Source organism: Melospiza melodia, chromosome 31 (assembly GCF_035770615.1).
Source record: "Melospiza melodia melodia isolate bMelMel2 chromosome 31, bMelMel2.pri, whole genome shotgun sequence".
Taxonomy (NCBI): Eukaryota; Metazoa; Chordata; class Aves; order Passeriformes; family Passerellidae; genus Melospiza; species Melospiza melodia.
Genome location: NC_086224.1, coordinates 1,691,356 through 1,708,078, shown reverse-complemented (window position 1 = coordinate 1,708,078; position 16,723 = coordinate 1,691,356). Strand labels below are relative to the sequence as shown.

At 67.9% G+C, this 16,723-nt stretch overlaps 2 protein-coding genes across 4 annotated transcripts; one reads left to right on the top strand and one right to left on the bottom strand.

The window, feature by feature from the left end:
- The first annotated feature begins 221 nt into the window (after positions 1–221).
- NCKAP5L (NCK associated protein 5 like) lies at positions 222–12,565 on the top strand. 3 transcript variants are annotated; one of them, XM_063179409.1, is made up of 13 exons: positions 222–282; positions 5,230–5,271; positions 5,581–5,666; positions 6,598–6,666; positions 6,794–6,832; positions 7,562–7,681; positions 7,773–7,886; positions 8,777–10,506; positions 10,579–10,732; positions 10,809–10,887; positions 10,973–11,257; positions 11,352–11,491; positions 12,124–12,565. In XM_063179409.1, exons 3-13 carry the CDS (start codon positions 5,589–5,591, stop codon positions 12,358–12,360), a joined length of 3,045 nt encoding a protein of 1,014 aa, XP_063035479.1. In that variant the 5' UTR covers positions 222–282; positions 5,230–5,271; positions 5,581–5,588; the 3' UTR covers positions 12,361–12,565. The 3 variants fall into 3 exon arrangements, with proteins under 3 accessions (XP_063035479.1, XP_063035477.1, XP_063035478.1); XM_063179407.1 differs by having other exon boundaries at positions 5,578–5,666; XM_063179408.1 differs by lacking the exon at positions 222–282 and adding an exon at positions 4,671–4,754 and having other exon boundaries at positions 5,578–5,666.
- Positions 12,566–12,638: 73 nt separating this feature from the next.
- Positions 12,639–16,529, bottom strand: TMBIM6 (transmembrane BAX inhibitor motif containing 6). Its single transcript, XM_063179397.1, has 10 exons — positions 16,469–16,529; positions 14,622–14,724; positions 14,422–14,530; positions 14,204–14,324; positions 14,042–14,090; positions 13,833–13,930; positions 13,654–13,733; positions 13,459–13,559; positions 13,294–13,366; positions 12,639–13,202 (listed from the first exon to the last, which is right to left on the bottom strand). The coding sequence occupies exons 1-10, from the start codon at positions 16,527–16,529 to the stop codon at positions 13,179–13,181; spliced, it is 819 nt and encodes a 272-aa protein (XP_063035467.1). The 3' UTR covers positions 12,639–13,178.
- Positions 16,530–16,723: the final 194 nt, after the last annotated feature.

Sequence of the window (16,723 nt, the reverse complement as noted above, 5' to 3'; positions counted from 1 at the left end):
CCGCCGGGATGGAGGAGGGAGGGGCGGCGGTACCGGCTCCGTTCGGGACAGCGGTACCGGCTCCGTTTCCGGCGCTCCCGGCTCCGTGTGGGGCGGTTCCGGTGATCACGGGGACGGGCGAGGGGGGCGATGCCCGGTGCGCGCGGATTGGCGGCGGCGGGGGCGCAGGGCGGGGCCGGCCCGGTGCAGCCATGACGTCACCGCCGCCGCCGCCGGTCCCGCCCCGGTGCCGGTGCCGGTGCCAGCCCCGGCCATGGCGCCCCGGGCCCGCCGGAGCCCCCGGTGAGTCTCCGGACCGGGCGGGGGGTGGGGGTTCGGGGCCGCTCCTCGGTGCTACCGGAGCCGGAAGGGGGGGGGAGGGGGGCATCCGTGGCCTCCGGTTACCGGGAGGGCGGGGGTGGATCCCGGGGGAGCGGCGGGGGTGGCCCGGTGGGTGGGTGGCGTTCCGCGTGTCCCCGGTGTGTCCTCGGCTGTCCCCGGGGCATCCTGGGGTGTCCTCGCTGTCCCCAGAGCATCCCGGCTGTCCCTGAGGTGTCCCCGGTGAATCCTGACTGTCCCTGGGGTGTCCTCATTGCACCCTCGCTGTCCCCAGGGTGTCCCCGGTGTCCCCACTGCACCCCGGCTGTCCCTGGGGCGTTCCTGGTGTCCCCAGTGCACCCCGGCTGTCCCTGGGGTGTCCTCACTGTCCCCAGTGCACCCCGGCTGTCCCTGGGGTGTCCTCAATGTCCCCGTTGCACCCTGACTCTCCCTGGGGCATTCCTGGTGTCCCCATTGCATCCTGACTGTCCCTGAAGTGTCCCCACTGCACCCCGGCTGTCCCTGGGGTGTCCCCAGTGTCCCCAGTGCACCCGGACTGTCCCTGAGGTGTCCTCACTGTCCCCAGTGCACCCGGACTGTCCCTGAGGTGTCCTCACTGTCCCCAGTGCACCCGGACTGTCCCTGGGCCGTTCCTGGTGTCCCCAGTGCATCCTGACTATCTCTGCAGTGTCCCCAGTGTCCCCAGTGCATCCCGGTGTCCCCAGAACATTCCAGCTGTCCTCAGGGTCCCTAGTGAATCCTGACTGTCACTGGGGTGTCCCCGGTGTCCCCAGAGCATCCCGGCTGTCCCTGGGGTGTCCCCAGAGCATTCCGGATGTCCCCGGGGTGTCCTCAGTGTCCCCACTGCACCTGGACTGTCCCTGAGGTGTCCCCACTGCACCCCGGCTGTCCCTGCAGTGTCCCCAGAGCATTCCGGCTGTTCTCAGGGTCACCAGTGCACCCGGACTGTCCCTGGGGTGTCCCCGGTGTCCCCAGTGCACCCGGACTGTCCCTGGGCCGTTCCTGGTGTCCCCAGTGAATCCTGACTATCTCTGCAGTGTCCCCAGTGTCCCCAGTGCATCCCGACTGTCCCTGGAGTGTCCCCAGAACATTCCAGCTGTCCTCAATGTCCCTAGTGAATCCTGACTGTCCCTGAGGTGTCCCCAGTGTCCCCACTGCGCCCAGACTGTCCCTGGGATGTCCCTCACTGCCTTTCATCCCACCCACCCGTCCCCAGTGTCCCCAGTGCACCCCGGCTGTCCCTGGGGTGTCCCCAGTGTCCCCATTGCACCCGGACTGTCCCTGCAGTGTCCCCAGTGTCCCCAGTACACCCCGGCTGTCCCTGAGGTGTCCCCAGTGTCCCCAGTACACCCCGGCTGTCCCTGAGGTGTCCCCAGTGCACCCAGACTGTCCCTGCAGTGTCCCCAGTGTCCCCAGTGCATCCTGCCTGTCCCTGAGGTGTCCCCAGTGTCCCCAGTGCATCCAGACTGTCCCTACAGTGTCCCCACTACACCCCGGCTGTCCCTGAGGTGTCCCCAGTGCACCCTGACTGGACCTGGGGCATTCCTGGTGTCCCCAGTGCATCCCGGCTCTCCCTGGGGTGTCCCCAGAGCATTCCGGATGTCCCCAGGGTGTCCTCAGTGTCCCCACTGCACCTTGGCTATCCCTGGGGTGTCCCCAGAGCATCCCGGCTGTCCCTGGGGTGTCCCCAGAGCATTCTGGTTGTCCTCAGGGTCGCCAGTGAATCCTGACTGTCCCTGGGGTGTCCCCAGTGTCCCCAGTGCACCCCGGCTGTCCCTGCAGTGTTCTCAATGTCCCCACTGCACCCTGACTCTCCCTGGGGCATTCCTGACTGTCCCAGAGGTGTCTCCAGTGTCCCCACTGCACCCAGACTGTCCCTGGGTGTCCCTCACTGCCTTTCATCCCACCCACCCGTCCCCAGTGTCCCCAGTGTCCCCAGTACACCCCGGCTGTCCCTGGGGTGTCCCCAGTGTCCCCAGTACACCCAAACTGTCCCTGGGGTGTCCCCAGTGCACCCCGGCTGTCCCCTGCGTGTCTCTGCTGTCCCCACCACATCCTGCCTGTTCCCTGCCGTGTCCCCACCGCGTCCCCGGCTGTCCCCGCGTGTCCCTGCCCAGCTGTCCTCGATGTGTCCCCGCAGCCCGAGGCCATTTCTGTGCCACATCCCACTTGTCCCCGGTGTGTCCCGGCTGTCCCCAGGGTGTCCTTGCTGTCCCTGCTGCATCCTGGCTGGCCCTGGACTGTCCCCAGGGTGTCCTGGCTGTCCCCAGAATGGCTCAGCAGGGTTGGGGACACTCGGGGCTGTCACCCCATGTCCCTGGACTGTCCCCAGTGCATCCTGGCTGTCCCCAGAAGAGCTTAGCAGGCTTGGGGACAGTCGAGGCTGTCACCCCATGTCCCTGGATTGTCCTTGTCCTCCCCAGGGTGTCCTTGCTGTCCCTGGTGCATCCTGGCTGGCCCTGGACTGTCCCCGGTGTGTCCTGGCTGTCCCCAGAACGGCTCAGCGGGGTTGGGGACACTCGGGGCTGTCACCCCTGTCCCTGGACTGTCCCTGCTGCATCCTGGCTGTCCCCAGAAGAGCTTAGTAGGCTTGGGGACACTCGGGGCTGTCACCCCATGTCCCTGGATTGTTCCCAAGGTGTTCTTGCTGTCTCTGCTGCATCCTGGCTGGCCCTGGATTGTCCCCAGTGTGTCCTGGCTGTCCCCAGAACGGCTCAGCGGGGTTGGGGACACCTGGGGCTGGCACCCCCTGTCCCTGGGGTGTCCCCAGAAGAACTCAGTGGGGTTGGGGACACCTAGGGCTGTCACCTCATGTACCTAGGCTGTCCCTGGTGCATCCTGGCTGGCCCTGGATTGTCCCCAGTGTGTCCTGGTTGTCCCCAGAACAGCTCAGTGAGGTTGGGGACACTCGGGGCTGTCACCCCCTGTCCCTGGTGCATCCTGGCTGGCCCTGGACTGTCCCCAGTGTGGCTCAGCAGGGTTGGGGACACTCGGGGCTGTCACCCCCTGTCCCTGGACTGTCCCCAGTGTGTCCTGGCTGCCCACAGTGAGGTTGGGGACACTCGGGGCTGTCACCCCTGTCCCTGGCTCGCCATGGGGACCCTGGTGTGGGCCAGCCCAGGGCCAGCCCGTCACGGCCAAGCTGGCACCGCCAGGGCAGCGCTTTGTCCCCACGGGGACGGAGTCACTGGGGAGGGGACACTGGGGAGGGGACCCGGGCTGGGGGTGGCGCTGGCGGTGCCCCCGCCGTGTCCCCCTCCCCACGGGGACCCTCCCGCGCTGGGGGAGGGGCGGCCTCGCTGTCCATCTGTCGGGGCCCCCCCGTCTGTCCGCGCCGGGGGCCTGGGGGGGCCGCGGGCTCCTCTTCCCCTGCAGACGGAGCCTCACTTCCCCCGTGACGCAGCCGGAGCCGCCGGCACCGGGGCCGCTTCCTGCTCGGGGCTGGCGGCCGAGGGGCCCTCGGGGACAATGGGGACCGCGGGGACCCCACGCCCCACGGGGACGGGGACAGCGCGTGGCCGTGCCCCCCCAGACCTTCCCCTTGTCCCCCCCATCACCCCCCGGCGCTTTCCTTGTCCTTCCATCACCCCCGAATTCTCCTCTCGTCCCCTCCGCTCTGCCCCGTCCCGGGGAGCCCCCGCGGGGTCGGGGTGAAGCGGGGACGCGCGGCCCCGTGTGAACCCCGAAACCCCAAAATCACACCCCGGGGAGCGGGGAGCGACGGCCACGACCGGGGCGTCCCGGCTCGGCTCCGTTCCCGCAGCCCCGGGGGGATTCCGAGGGGTCCCGGTGCACCGGTGGGTGCGGGATGCCCGGTGGGGATCCCTCCGTGCCCTGCCCGGTACCGCGGGGGGGTTCCCGGTGTTTCCCCTCCCGGGATGGTTCCCAGTGTGCCGGTGCCGTCACTCCCGGGGGGCTCCCCGAGGGGTCCCGGTGCACCGGGCGGTCCCTCGGTGGGTGCGGGATGCCCGGTGAGGGTCCCTCCATGCTCTGCCCACTGTCACGGGGGGTTCCCGGTGTTTCCCCTCCCAGGATCATTCCCGGTGCCGCCGCTCCCGGGGCCTTATTGCCGGTTCCCCGGTGCACCGGGCGGTCCCTCCGGTGGGTGCGGGATGCCCTGTGGGGATCCCTCCGTACCCTGCCCGGTACCGCGGGGGGGTTCCCGGTGCTTCCCCTCCCGGGATCATTCCCGGTGTGTCGCTCCCGGGCTCTCATTGCCGGTTGCCCGGGGCCGGCGCTGGCGGAGCCGCGCACCGGGGGAGGCGGCGGCTCCATCCCGGCTCCTCCCCGGCCGCGGCCGGGAAGGCGGAGCCGCCGCCGCCGCCTCCCAACAATAGCGCGGCCGGGCCGGGCCGGGATGGAAGCGCCGCCGTCGCCGGGACCGGCCCCGGGGCCGCTCTGAGCCGCCGCTACCGGCGCTACCGGGAGCCCCGGGCGTGAGTACGGAACGGGACCGGCGCTCAGCGGAGCGACTGGGGAAGCCCGGGGTGGAACGGGGGGTGCGCGGCATTGGGGGGGGGGGGGCCCGTTTGAACGCCCCGGGTCCTGTGCACACCGGGGCCGCGCATCCCGGTGCTCCGGAACCGGGGGTGCTGCGTATCCCGGTAGCCCGGGGGTGCTGCACGTCCCGGTGCCCCGGGGCTTGTGTTGATTCCGGTCCCGGGGGTGCTGCACATCCTCGTGACTCCATCCCGGTCTTTGGGGCACAGCGGTGCCCCGGGGGTGATACCGGTGCCGGTGCTGCTGCACATCCCGGTGCCCCAGGGCTGCTCCCGGGGCCGGTGCATCCCGGGGCCGATCATTCCCCCCGTAGCACCGGGAAGGAGGAGGGGGCAGCAGGAGGGGAGGGGAGGGCTCAGCACACGGCCCTGGAGGCTCCATCCTCTTCCTCAGCCCGCTTCTCCCTGGCAGGTGACGCCGCACCGCTTCGGGGCTGGGGACACCCAAAGCCAGGTAAGACCGGGCTGGACCGGGTTGTACCGGGTTGTACCGGGCTGGACCGGGCTGGACCGGGTTGTACCGGGCTGTACCGGGTTGTACCGGGCTGTACCGGGTTGTATCGGGTTGTACCGGGTTGTACCGGGTTGTACCGGGCTGGACCGGGTTGTACCGGGCTGTACCGGGTTGTACCGGGTTGTACCGGGTTGTACCGGGCTGTACCGGGTTGTACCGGGTTGTACCGGGCCTGGGGGCGCCTCAGGCCGGGTGCCACCAGCCAGGGGCCAGCAGAGGGCCCGCGGTGATTTCGTGTCCCCGCAGCAGCAGCAGCGATGTCGGAGAGCGTGGCCGAGGCGCCGGCAGAGACGGGCCCCAGCCAGGAGCTGCTGCAGCGCCTGCGGGAGCTGGAGGTAGGCACGGATGGCACCGGCAGGACGTGGCACCGCTGGGCAGCCGTGCCAAGGAGCCTGGCCGGTGCCACGGAGCCACCACAGCATGGACACCGTGGTCATGGGCGGCACTTCCCAGGTTGTTGTGGCCCTCTGGGGCAGCCCCGTCCTGCAGTGTGGGGCAGAAGGATGGAGAAGGGCTGCTTGGTGGCACGGGGATGTGCCCTGAGTGTGCCCTGAACTGTGCCCTGAGTGTGCCCTGAGTGTGCCCTGGGTGTGCCCTGCGTGTGCCCTGAGTGTGCCCTGAGCTGTGCCCTGAGTGTGCCCTGGGTGTGCCCTGGGTGTGCCCTGGGTGTGCCCTGCGTGTGCCCTGAGTGTGCCCTGAGTGTGCCCTGAGTGTGCCCTGAGCTGTGCCCTGAGTGTGCCCTGGGTGTGCCCTCAGTGTCCCCTGAGTGTGCCCTGAACTGTGCCCTGAGTGTGCCCTGAGTGTGCCCTGGGTGTGCCCTGCGTGTGCCCTGAGTGTGCCCTGAGTTCTGCCCTGAGTGTGCCCTGAGTGTGCCCTGAGTGTGCTCTGAGTGTGCCCTGAGTGTGCCCTGAGCTGTGCCCTGAACTGTGCCCTGAGTGTGCCCTGCGTGTGCCCTGCGTGTGCCCTGAGTGTGCCCTGAGTGTCCCCTGAGTGTGCCCTGAGTGTGCCCTGGCTGTGCCCTCAGTGTCCCCTGAGTGTGCCCTGCGTGTGCCCTGCGTGTGCCCTGGGTGTGCCTTGAGTGTGCCCTCAGTGTCCCCTGAGTGTCCCCTGAGCTATGCCCTGTGTGTGCCCTGAGCTGTGCCCTGAGTGTGCCCTGAGTGTGCCCTGGCTGTGCCCTGGGTGTGCCCTGAGCTATGCCCTGAGTGTTCCCTGGGTGTGCCCTCAGTGTGCCCAGCGTGTGCCCTCAGTGCCCTCGCTCTGTCCTAGGCAGAGAACTCCGCCCTGGCCCAGGCCAATGAGAACCAGAGGGAGACGTACGAGCGCTGCCTGGATGAGGTACCGGAGACCTGGCACCCCCTCCGGGCACCTGTGCCCACCTGTGCCCACCTGTGCCCACCTCTGTGCTGGGCAGGACCCTCCCTGTGCCCTGTGCCCCCACCCAGACCTCCCCTCTCCTCCCCAGGTTGCCAACCACGTGGTGCAGGCACTGCTCAACCAAAAGGTGGGTGCCAGGAGGGTGCCAGGATGGTGCCAGGGGGGTGCCGGGATGGTACCAGGATGGTGCCAGGAGGGTGCCAGGAGGGTGCCAGCAGGGTGCCAGGAGGGTGTCGGGACGGTGCCAGGATGGTGCCAGGAGGGTGCCAGGATGGTGTCAGGAGGGTGCCAGGAGGGTGTTGGTATGGTGCCAGGAGGGTGCCAGGAGGGTGTCAGGAGGGTGCCAGAATGGTACCAGGATGGTGCCGGGGGGTGCCAGGAGGGTGCCAGGAGAGTGTCGGGATGGTGTCGGGATGGTGCCAGGATGGTGTCAGGATGGTGCCAGGATGGTGTCAGGAGGGTGTTGGGATGGTGCCAGGAGGGTGCCAGGAGGGTGCCAGGATGGTACCAGGATGGTGCCAGGGGGGTGCCAGGAGGGTGCCAGGAGGGTGTCGGGATGGTGTCGGGATGGTGTTGGGATAGTGCCAGGGGGGTGCCAGGATGGTGCCAGGAGGGTGCCAGGATGGTGTCGGGATGGTGCCAGGATGGTGTCAGGATGGTGCCAGGAGGGTGTCGGGATGGTGTCAGGAGGGTGTTGGGATGGCGCCAGGAGGGTGTCAGGAGGGTGTTGGGATGGTGCCAGGAGGGTGCCAGGATGGTGCCAGGAGTGTGCCAGGATGGTACCAGGATGGTGCCAGGGGGGTGCCAGGTGGTCGGGAGGGCACTGAGGGGTCCCGGGGCTCCCCCACCCTGGCAGGACCTGCGCGAGGAGTGCCTCAAGCTGAAGAAGCGTGTGTTCGAGCTGGAGCGGCAGAACCAGGTGCTGAGCGAGCTCTTCCAGCAGAAGCTGCAGCTCTCCACCGGCTCCCTCCCCCAGGTGAGTCTGGGGCTGTGCCAGGCCTGGCACGGGGTGGGAATGGGGCAGAGCCCCACCAAAGCTTAACCCAGCTTAACCCTCTCCTGTCCAGCTGCCGCTGCACCCGGTGCCAGCGCCCCCCGATGTGCCAGTGACCCCCCAGCCCAGCTCTGCTGAGCAGGAGCCCCCCCAGCTGCTCCCCGGCCTCAGTTTGGCCCTGCCTGAGGTGGGTACTGCCCTTCCTGTGCCCGTGTCCCCCTCTCTGGGCAGTGTCACCCCCTTCCCCGTTGTGTTTTCTCAGTGTGTGGTGGCACCAGGCCTGTGGCACACTGTGGCTTCCCAGGCCCGGCGTCCTGTCCCTGGATCTGTGGTGTCCCCGTCCAAGTGCCCGTGGCACTTCCAACAGGGTCCCTGTCCCTGTGGTGTCACCTCTCCAAGTCCAGGGTGTCCACCTCCCCAAACCCCTCTGTCTGTGATGTCTCTGCCTCCAAACCCCATTGCCCCAGATGTCCCCATTTTGTCCCCATAATATCCTGTCCTGTCCCCATTATGTCCCCATAATGTCCTGTCCTGTCCTCATTTTGTCCCCATAATGTCCTGTCCTGTCCCCATTTTGTCCCCATAATGTCCTGTCCTGGATCTGTGGTGTCCCCATCCATGTGCCTGTGACACTTCCAGCAGGGTCCCTGTGGTGTCACCTCTCCAGGTCCATGGTGTCCACCTCCATCTGTGGGTGTCTCTGCCTCCAAACCCCATTGCCCCAGATGTCCCTGTCCCCATCATGTCCCCATCCCAAACCCCATTGCCCCAGATGTCCCTGTCCCCATCATGTCCCCATCCCAAACCTCATTGCCCCAGATGTCCCTGTCCCCATCATGTCCCCATCCCAAACCCCATTGCCCCAGATGTCCCTGTCCCCATCATGTCCCCATCCCAAACCCCATTGCCCCAGATGTCCCTGTCCCCATCACGTCCCCATCCCAAAGCCTTTGCCCCAGATGTCCCTGTCCCCACCATGTCCCCGTCCCAAAGCCTTCTGTGTCCCTCTCTGTGTTCCCAGAGCGTCCCCCTCTGGTACCAGGGCGCTCACAGGGTGACATTGCCCTGTGCCCACAGGTGCTGCCACCAGTGCCATCGGCCAGCCCTGGCCTCAGCCCCGGTGCCCCTCCCCTGGACGCCCTGTCCCCATTCTTCAAAAAGAAAGCCCAAATCCTGGAGGTGCTGCGCAAGCTGGAGGAGTCAGACCCTCTGCTGGGACCCCCGCCCGCCTCCCCCGGCTCCCCCGAGCCCTGCTCGGCCCTGGCCTGGCCCCCCTGCCCTCTGCGGGGCCCGGGGGCTGCGGGGGGCTGGCGGGGCCCCGAGGGCAGCCCCTGCTCCTCCCCCGAGGAAGCGGGGCCGCCTCGGGGCGCTCTGCTCAGCGCTTTGGCCGAGCGGCTGCTGCGGGGCGAGGGCGGCGGCTGCTGCCGGCGCAATAACGGGGAAGCCCCCGGGGGTCCCCCCCGGCAGCGGCGAGGGGAGCACCCCGCGTTCCTGGCGCTCTACGCGGCGGGGGAGGAGAGCCCCGAGGGCGGCTTCACCCCGCTCTCCCCCGTCCCCAACGCGCTGCCCTCCCCCTCCAAGGTGCTCAAAGTGCCGCCCAGCCCCGCGGGGCTGCGCCTCAGCCCCCAGCTCGCCCACCCCTCCAAGATCCCGTGTCGCGGCGCCCACCCCGAGGCGTCGCCGGTGCTCAGCCGCCGCCCGTCCCCCGATGCCGCCCCGGAGCCCGCTCCCAGCGAGCCCCCCGCCTTCCCCCGCACCTTCGAGGCGGTGGAGCAGCCCCCGGGACCCCCGGGACCGGCGGGGAGCGGGGAGCGAGCGGCGGCGTCCCCGCCCAGCTCTCGCCGTGGCACGGGGGGCTCGGCCCCCTGCCGCCGGCCCGGTAAGAAGCCCCCCGAGCCGGGTTATCTGCCCTTCAAGGAGCGCCTGGCCGCGCTGGGCAAGCTGCGAGGGGCTGAGGGCCGAGAAACGCCCGGGCCGGGCCGGCCCGAACGGGGCCATGGGGGCGAACTGCGCCCCCCACCCCGGGCGGGTTTGGGGGGCAGCCTGAAGCACCCCGAGCCGGCGCACGGCACGGAGCCCCTGGCCCGCTGCTACTCCTCCGGTTCCATGGGGGACCCCGGTAAAGCCGGGGGCAAAACCCGCCCCGGAACCGGCAGGACCCCGTCCCGGACCCCCCCCACGCCCCCCGCCAAAAGCTCCCGCAGCCCCCACGGCAGCCCCACCAAGCTGCCCACCAAGGCGGGCAAAGGCGCGGGGGCAGCGCGGGGCGAGGAGCCCCCCGCGGGTGCCAAGGCGGGCGGGGGTCCCCACAAAACCCCCGCGGAGGCCGCGGAGCCCGCGGGGCCGGCGGCGAGCGGCGCGGGGCACTCGGCCATCGAGGAGAAGGTGATGAAGGGCATCGAGGAGAACGTGCTGAGGCTGCAGGGGCAGGAGAGGGCGCCGGGAGCCGAGGCCAAGGGCAAAGCAGCGGGGCTGGCGAGCTGGTTCGGGCTGCGGAGGAGCAAATTGCCCGCGCTGAGCCGGAGAGGGGACGGTGGGCGCGGGCGCGACTGGGCTGGGACCCCCGCACCCCTTCGCCGAGAGGTCAAGCTGGCCGCCCGCAAGCTGGAAGCCGAGAGTCTCAACATCTCGAAGCTGATGGAGAAGGCGGAGGATCTGCGCAAGGCGCTGCGGGAGGAGCACGCGTTCCTGCAGGGCCTGGCGCTGGAGAAGGGGCGTCCCCGTGGGCCCCCTCGAGGCCCCGGTCCCCTCCCCGTCATGTACCAGGAGGTGACGGCCGAGACCTTCATGCAGCAGCTGCTGGACAGGTGAGCCCCCACCTGGGTGCCCTGGGGGTGGCATTGGGGTGGGGTGCCCCTCTGATCGCTGCCTCCCCGCAGGGTGGACGGCAAGGACGTCCCCTACGAGACCCGCCTGGAGCACAAGCGGGAGCTTTGTGACCTCCGGAGGGTCCCCCCCGACGCCAAAGAAGCGCGGCTGTGCCGCCCGCCCCGCAACGGCATCGTGGGACACCTGCGGGAGCCCTCGGACAAGGTGAGGGGGTCCCCCCGCGCAGGTCTGCTCCGCTCCGGGGGGACCCCGCCGCCCTTCAGCCTCTGCATCCCCGCAGGTGCCCGACGTGGCGCTCCGGGACGAGCTGCCGTCCGACGAGAGCCTGTCCGAGTCGGGGACCGGGCAGCATTTCGCCGGTGAGTGAGGGGGTGATGGGGGGCTCCGGGTGGAGCGGGGGCACCGGAATGGGCTCCTCGGCTCATCCTTCCCTTTCTGTCACAGCCTGCGGGTCTCTGACGCGGACGCTGGACAGCGGGATCGGCACATTCCCACCCCCCGATTATGGGGGGGTCCCCGCTAAGAGCACCCCCAAACCGCGGGGCCGCCCCGAGCCGCTGCCCGGGGCCGTGCCGGCCGCTGTCACCAAAGTGCCGCGCAAGGCCCGGACGCTGGAACGGGAGGTCCCGAGCGCCGAGGAGCTGCTGGTACCGGGGAAACACCGGAGCGCTCCGGGCTGCCGCCTCCCGGCGCCCCCCAACCCGCACGGGCACCGCGCCGCGCCCCAAGGTGGGTGAACCCCCCTGTGCCAGGGTGTGTGCCCACCCTCGGGGGGGGTCGTGGGGAGCCCCGCAGGTCAGCGCTGTCCCCGTTGTCCCCGCAGACACCGGGGATGACGCCAGGAAACCGCGGCGGGTCCAGCAGAGCAAGAACTGGACCTTCCCCAACGCCAAAGGCTGCGGTGCTGCCGACCCCTTCGTGTGCCCACCCGGGGGGCTGGAGGGGCTGCATCGGCCTGGGCAGGTAAGGGCAGCTTAGGGGACCCTGGGGTACCCCAAAACCTTGGGGTGGGGTCCCCAAAACTCCAGAGTAAGGACACTGAAACTGGTGCAGGACCCCAAAACTTAGGGGTGGAGTCCCCAAAACTCCAGAGTAAGGACAGTGAGACTGTGGAGCAGGACTCCAAAACTTTGGGGTGGGGTCCCTAAAACTCTAGAGTAAGGACACTGAAACTGTAGAGCAGGACCCCAAAACTTTGGGGTGGGGTCCCTAAAACTCCAGAGTAAGGACAGTGAGACTGTGGAGCAGGACCCCAAAACTTTGGGGTAGGGTCCCCAAGACTCCAGAGTAAGGACAGTGAGACTGTGGAGCAGGACCCCAAAACCTCGGCAGAGAGACCCCAGACCTTCCTGCCTTTGCTGTGGGGATGAAGCCACGGGAGAGGATTTGGGGGGAACACTCCCCAGAATTCTGGGATCATGGGGAGGATTTCAAGTGGCCCTGGATGGGGCGCAGAGTTCACTCCCCAGAATTCTGTGATCATGCTGCCCATGGTGGGGAGGATTTAAAGCGGCCCTGGGTGGGTGCAGAGTTTCTCACCACGGGGGGAGTGACAGTCCCAACCAACCCCTCCTGCCCACGCTGTCCCTCCGCAGGCCCCCGTGTGCAGCCCGGGGGGACACCGAGGGGCATCCCCGGAGGTTCCCCCACCTCTGCCCCCCGCCCTGAGCGCCAGCAGCAGCCGCACCCCCAGCGCCTCGGACGTGGGGGACGAGGGCAGCACGGAGGCGCGGTCCCGGGATGGAGGGCACGGTCCTGCCGGGCTGGAACACTCCGAGTCCCTCAGCGATTCTCTCTACGACAGCCTCTCGTCCTGCGGCAGCCAGGGCTGAGCCTCCCCGGCCCCGCTGCCGCCTATTCAGCCCCGTCCCCGCCGCTCCTGCTCCTGCTGCGAGGGTGCTGCCCGGGCTGGGAGTGTCCGGTGTCTGTCCGCTCCCTCTCCCGGCTCTGTCCGATGGTGCTATGGCCCTGTACAGCCCCTGCCGATGGGTTTTTAACTCAATAAAGCCACCCCTCCTAGCCCGGGTTATTTATACACGTGGTGGTGGTGGTGCTGTTGTTTGTGTCAGCGTTGTGATCCAGGGATGGATGGAAAGAGAAGGGACAAGAGTTTGGAGTCTGAGCGATTTATTGAATCATCCCGGTGTACAAAGAGCGGAGGTGGCGGGACTGGCAGCGCTGGCAATGCCCCGTCCCCACGGCCCCCTCCCAGCACACCTTCATTTCTTGGCACTGGTGCTCAAGGGGAGGCTCCACCAATGAGTTTGGCTGAGGATGGGGGGGGGGTCCCACCAAAGACCCTCCCCCAAGGGCTGGTTTTGTCACCGGGGAAAGGTGACACCCCCAGGTGGGGCTGGGGACAAAACCTCGGAGGAAAAAGGACACAATGGTGACCACTCCAAGGGTCACAAAAGGCTGGGGGAAAACCAAGGGGGAGCCAAACTCCAGCAGGATCCACAAATTGGCTGGTTTTTAATCAAAAAAAAAAAAAAAAAAAAAAAGCTGAACAAGAGAGAAAAAAAAAAACCCACGAGGGTGCAAAAGCTTCTGGCTGCTTCCTCGGCAGCAAAGCGCAGCCCCTTTAATGACAGAGAGGGACAGGAGGGGACATGGGGACACAGGGGTGGCTCTGCCTCGGCCCAGAGCCTCTTCACTTCTTCTCCTTCTTCTTGTTCTGCAAGAGGAGAGTGGCCACGGTCACCATGAGCTCTGTCCTTCTGTCCCTCTGTCCCTCTGTCCTGCCCTGCCCAGGGCCCCTCACCCACCTCGTTCATGCCCAGGATGATCAGGAGCTCCCGGAAGATGTTGACAAAATCCAGGAAGAGATCAACGCAGTGCCTGGCAAAGAGAGGGAGGGAAGGATGGCTGGGTGCTCAGGGAAGGCCACCCTGTCCCCTGTGTCACCCCCCTGTGTCCCCAGCTGTCCCCACCAGATGTAATCCTTGTCCCCGCTCTCCGCCTTCTCGATGATGAGCTGCGTGTCGAAGAGCACGAAGCCACACATGATCATCAGGGCCACGTACAGGTGGGCCTGTGAGGGGGGGTAAATTGGCATCACTTGGGGACTGTCCCCACCTTGCTGGTGTCACCTGTCCGTCTGTCCGTCCCCGGCAGGCTGCACTCACCGTGAAGAGCCAGGTGGATCTCACAAAGGCGTTAATCACAGAGGAGAGAAGCAGCAGGGTGAGGCCGGAGAGCAGGAAACCTGGAAGGGTGAGGGAGTCAGGGACAAGTCTGGGGACACCCCCTCCCCAAAAAAGGGGGTCCCAAGCCCCTCCCAGAGCCCCCCCAAAGCCTCTCTCACCTCCCAGGTACAGGTAGCTGCGGCGCCGGGCGTACAGGGCGCTCAGAGAGAAGCAGGCAAAGATGGTGGCAGTGCCCAGGAAGGCAGTGGGGATGATGCTGGGGGTGAAGAAAAGGGCTCAGAGGGTTTTGGGGGGCACCAGGGAGGGTAAACAGGATCTGTGTGACAGCTGGAGGTGAGGGATGGGGTTTTTGGTGGGGGTGTTCTACCTGGGGTTGACAGAGATGCACATTTGCAGGAGGGGTCCCAGATTGATGCCTGGAAGGACAGAACTGGGTGGCACCAGAGCCATTCTGGGGGGGCTTCATGCGGCCCCTCTGAAGGATTTGGGGTCCTGTGGGATGTGGGGGGAACGCCCAGTGCCCACCTACCTGTGAGGAAGGCGAAGCCAACCAGCATCCCCAGCCTCTTCTGCTCCGTCTCACGGTTGTGAGGGGTGGCTATGAGCCAAATCATCAGCCCCAGTGCCCCCAGGCCAGTCAGGAAGCCAAACTGGGACAGGGAGAACACAGGTGAGGGCTGGGCATTGCCTCACCCGGGTGCTGCAGGGCTGGGGGTGCCACCTTGAGCCCTTCAAAAGCTCCCTCACCTGGAACAGATGGGTCACCACGTTGATGTAGGCGCCCGCAGCTGCCACGAACATGCAGATGGCAAAGCTGCCATAGACCCTCTTCAGGTGCTCCTGGGTGGAGGCCGAGCTGTGGGTGAGGAGGAGGAGGGTGGTGAGGTGGGCAGGAGGGCTGGCACAGAGCCCCCTGAGCCCCCTGCCCTGCCCCTTGTGTCGCTCACATGTGGGAGAACTTGAAGAGGGCATCGAAGTTGATGCTGCGGTCGAAGACGTTCATGGTGCCAGGCTGGGATGGGCCCAGGGCCGCTCCACAGGGCTGCAAAACTGCCAGGGGGAGGAAAGGGCGGTCAGAAAGGAGCTGGAGGCCACCCAGAGCTCCCAAACTCCACCCAGGAGCTGAGGGAGAGCCCAAAGCTCCCAAACCCCCCAAAGGAGCTGAGTGAGAGCCCACCTAAAGCCCCCAAATCTCCTCCAGGATCTGGAGCCCATCCAAAGCTCCCAAACCTCCCTCAAGAGCTGAGAGCCCACCCAGAACTCCCAAAGCCCCCAAAGGAGCTGAGTGAGAGCCCAAAGCTCCCAAACCTCCTACAGGAACTGAGTGAGAGCCCACCCAAAGCTCCCCAAACTCCCTCAGGATCTGGAACCAACCCAAAGCTCCCAAACCTCCCCAGGAGCTGAGTGAGAGCCCAGAGCTCCCAAACACCTCAAAGGAGCTGAGTGAGAGCCCACCCAAAGCTCTCAAACCCCCCTTAGGAGCTGAGAACCCACCCAAAGCTCCCAAACCCCTCAAAGGAGCTGAGTGAGAGACCACCAAGAGCTCCCAAACCCCCCTTAGGAGCTGAGAACCCACCCAAAGCTCCCAAACCCCCCTTAGGAGTTGAGAACCCACCCAAAGCTCCCAAATCCCTCAAAGGATCTGAAAGCCCACCCAGAGCTCCCAAACCTTCCCCAAAAGGATCTGGAGCCCACCCAGAGCTCCCGAACCCCCCAAAGGAGCTGAGTGAGAGCCCAGGAGCTGCTCTGGAGCATTTTTTTGTCCAGCTGGTGCAAGCCCAGGCGGCTGTTGCAGGGCCAGAGGAGCCCCTGGGTTGTTGCAGGGCTGTTGCAGGGCCAGCACAGCCCCGGGGGATTCGCAGCCGAGCTGCTCCGGGGCCAGGGGAGCTCCCGGAGGTGCCGCGGGAGCGCTGCCGGCAGCTGGAAACGCCGTTGTGCCAGGTGACATTAGTGCCCGTAATGACGTCCCCAGAGGTGGCTCTGGCAGCGGGAGGATCCCAGCAGGGCCTCCTCCTCCTCCTCCTCCTCCTCCTCCTCCTCCTCCTCCTCCTCCTCCCGGTCCGGCCGGCTGGGCCGGCTCTGTGCCCTGTGGCACCTGCCCGGCCGGTGGCACCAGCCAGGTGTCCCCAAGGGATGGAGGGGACAGAAGAGAGCCCCAGGGGGAGCGGGGTGGGCGCTTCAAGGAGGCACCGAGGCGGAGAGGAGGCTCCGGGAGAGGAGGAGCCCACGGTGCCACAGCAGGGCACGGTGGCACCGGGTGGCACCGGGACAGTGGCACCGGAGCGCTGCCACCGCCCGCCTGGGGAAGCCCCGGGTCAAAGGGCGAGGAGCCGTGGGGACAAGTGCGTGTGTGACAAAGCCGTGACAAAGCTGTGACACCCCCCCCCCCCCTCCCCGGTGCCGGTGACCGCCGGTTCCACCGGGCAGGCCCCGAGCCGCCCTCCCCGCCCCCAGCGCCGCTTTCGCTTTCGCTGCTGCCGCCCCTGGCCGGCTCCAAGCGACCTTTACCCCCCCGCTCCGCCCCGCCCCGCCCGGTGCTGCCCGTTCCTTCCCCCGCTCCCCCCCCGCTCCTCACGTTACAACCGGGCCGAGACCCCCGGGGGGGCCCAACCCGTGCGCGCTCCCCCCCCCCCCGCCGCAAACGGGGCCTGGTGGGGGCGGGACCGCCCGGGCCGCTCGGGGCGGGCTCTGAGGGGGCTCCGGGGGTCGCTCGGGGTTTTGCAGCCGCTCCGGGACCCCCGGGGATCCCCCGGGGCCGCCCCGGGCCCGCCCCGCCCGCGCCCCCCGCCCGCACCTGCGCCGCGTCCGCCGTCCGTGCCAGGCCGCGAGCTCTGCGCCACGCCCCCGCCGCTCATTGGCTGGACCCCCGCGGAGTCCCGCCTCCCGCCTCATTCTATTGGTTGTCGTCAACCCTAGGGGCGGGGCTCCCTCGAGCCGCCGTCACGGTCCGGGCCTCGCCCGAGCGCCGCCGTTGGAGGGGCAGGTCCCGCCCCCGCGCGAGAGCGCGGCGCTGATTGGTCAGCGTGGGCGCGGCTCGACCAACGGGAGC

What these genes read in the sequence shown, in the direction of transcription:
- TMBIM6 (XM_063179397.1), bottom strand. Translation starts at nt 16,529, where the DNA reads ATGAGCGGCGGGGGCGTGGCGCAGAGCTCGCGGCCTGGCACGGACGGC. An exon ending in TGGCTTCGCCTTCCTCACAG is followed by an intron (nt 14,091 to 14,203) that starts GTAGGTGGGCAC and finishes CTGTCCTTCCAG; the next exon opens with GCATCAATCTGGGACCCCTC. An exon ending in GATCCACCTGGCTCTTCACG is followed by an intron (nt 13,560 to 13,653) that starts GTGAGTGCAGCC and finishes CCCCCCTCACAG; the next exon opens with GCCCACCTGTACGTGGCCCT.
- NCKAP5L (XM_063179409.1), top strand. Translation starts at nt 5,589, where the DNA reads ATGTCGGAGAGCGTGGCCGAGGCGCCGGCAGAGACGGGCCCCAGCCAG. An exon ending in ATGCAGCAGCTGCTGGACAG is followed by an intron (nt 10,507 to 10,578) that starts GTGAGCCCCCAC and finishes GCCTCCCCGCAG; the next exon opens with GGTGGACGGCAAGGACGTCC. An exon ending in GGCTGCATCGGCCTGGGCAG is followed by an intron (nt 11,492 to 12,123) that starts GTAAGGGCAGCT and finishes GTCCCTCCGCAG; the next exon opens with GCCCCCGTGTGCAGCCCGGG.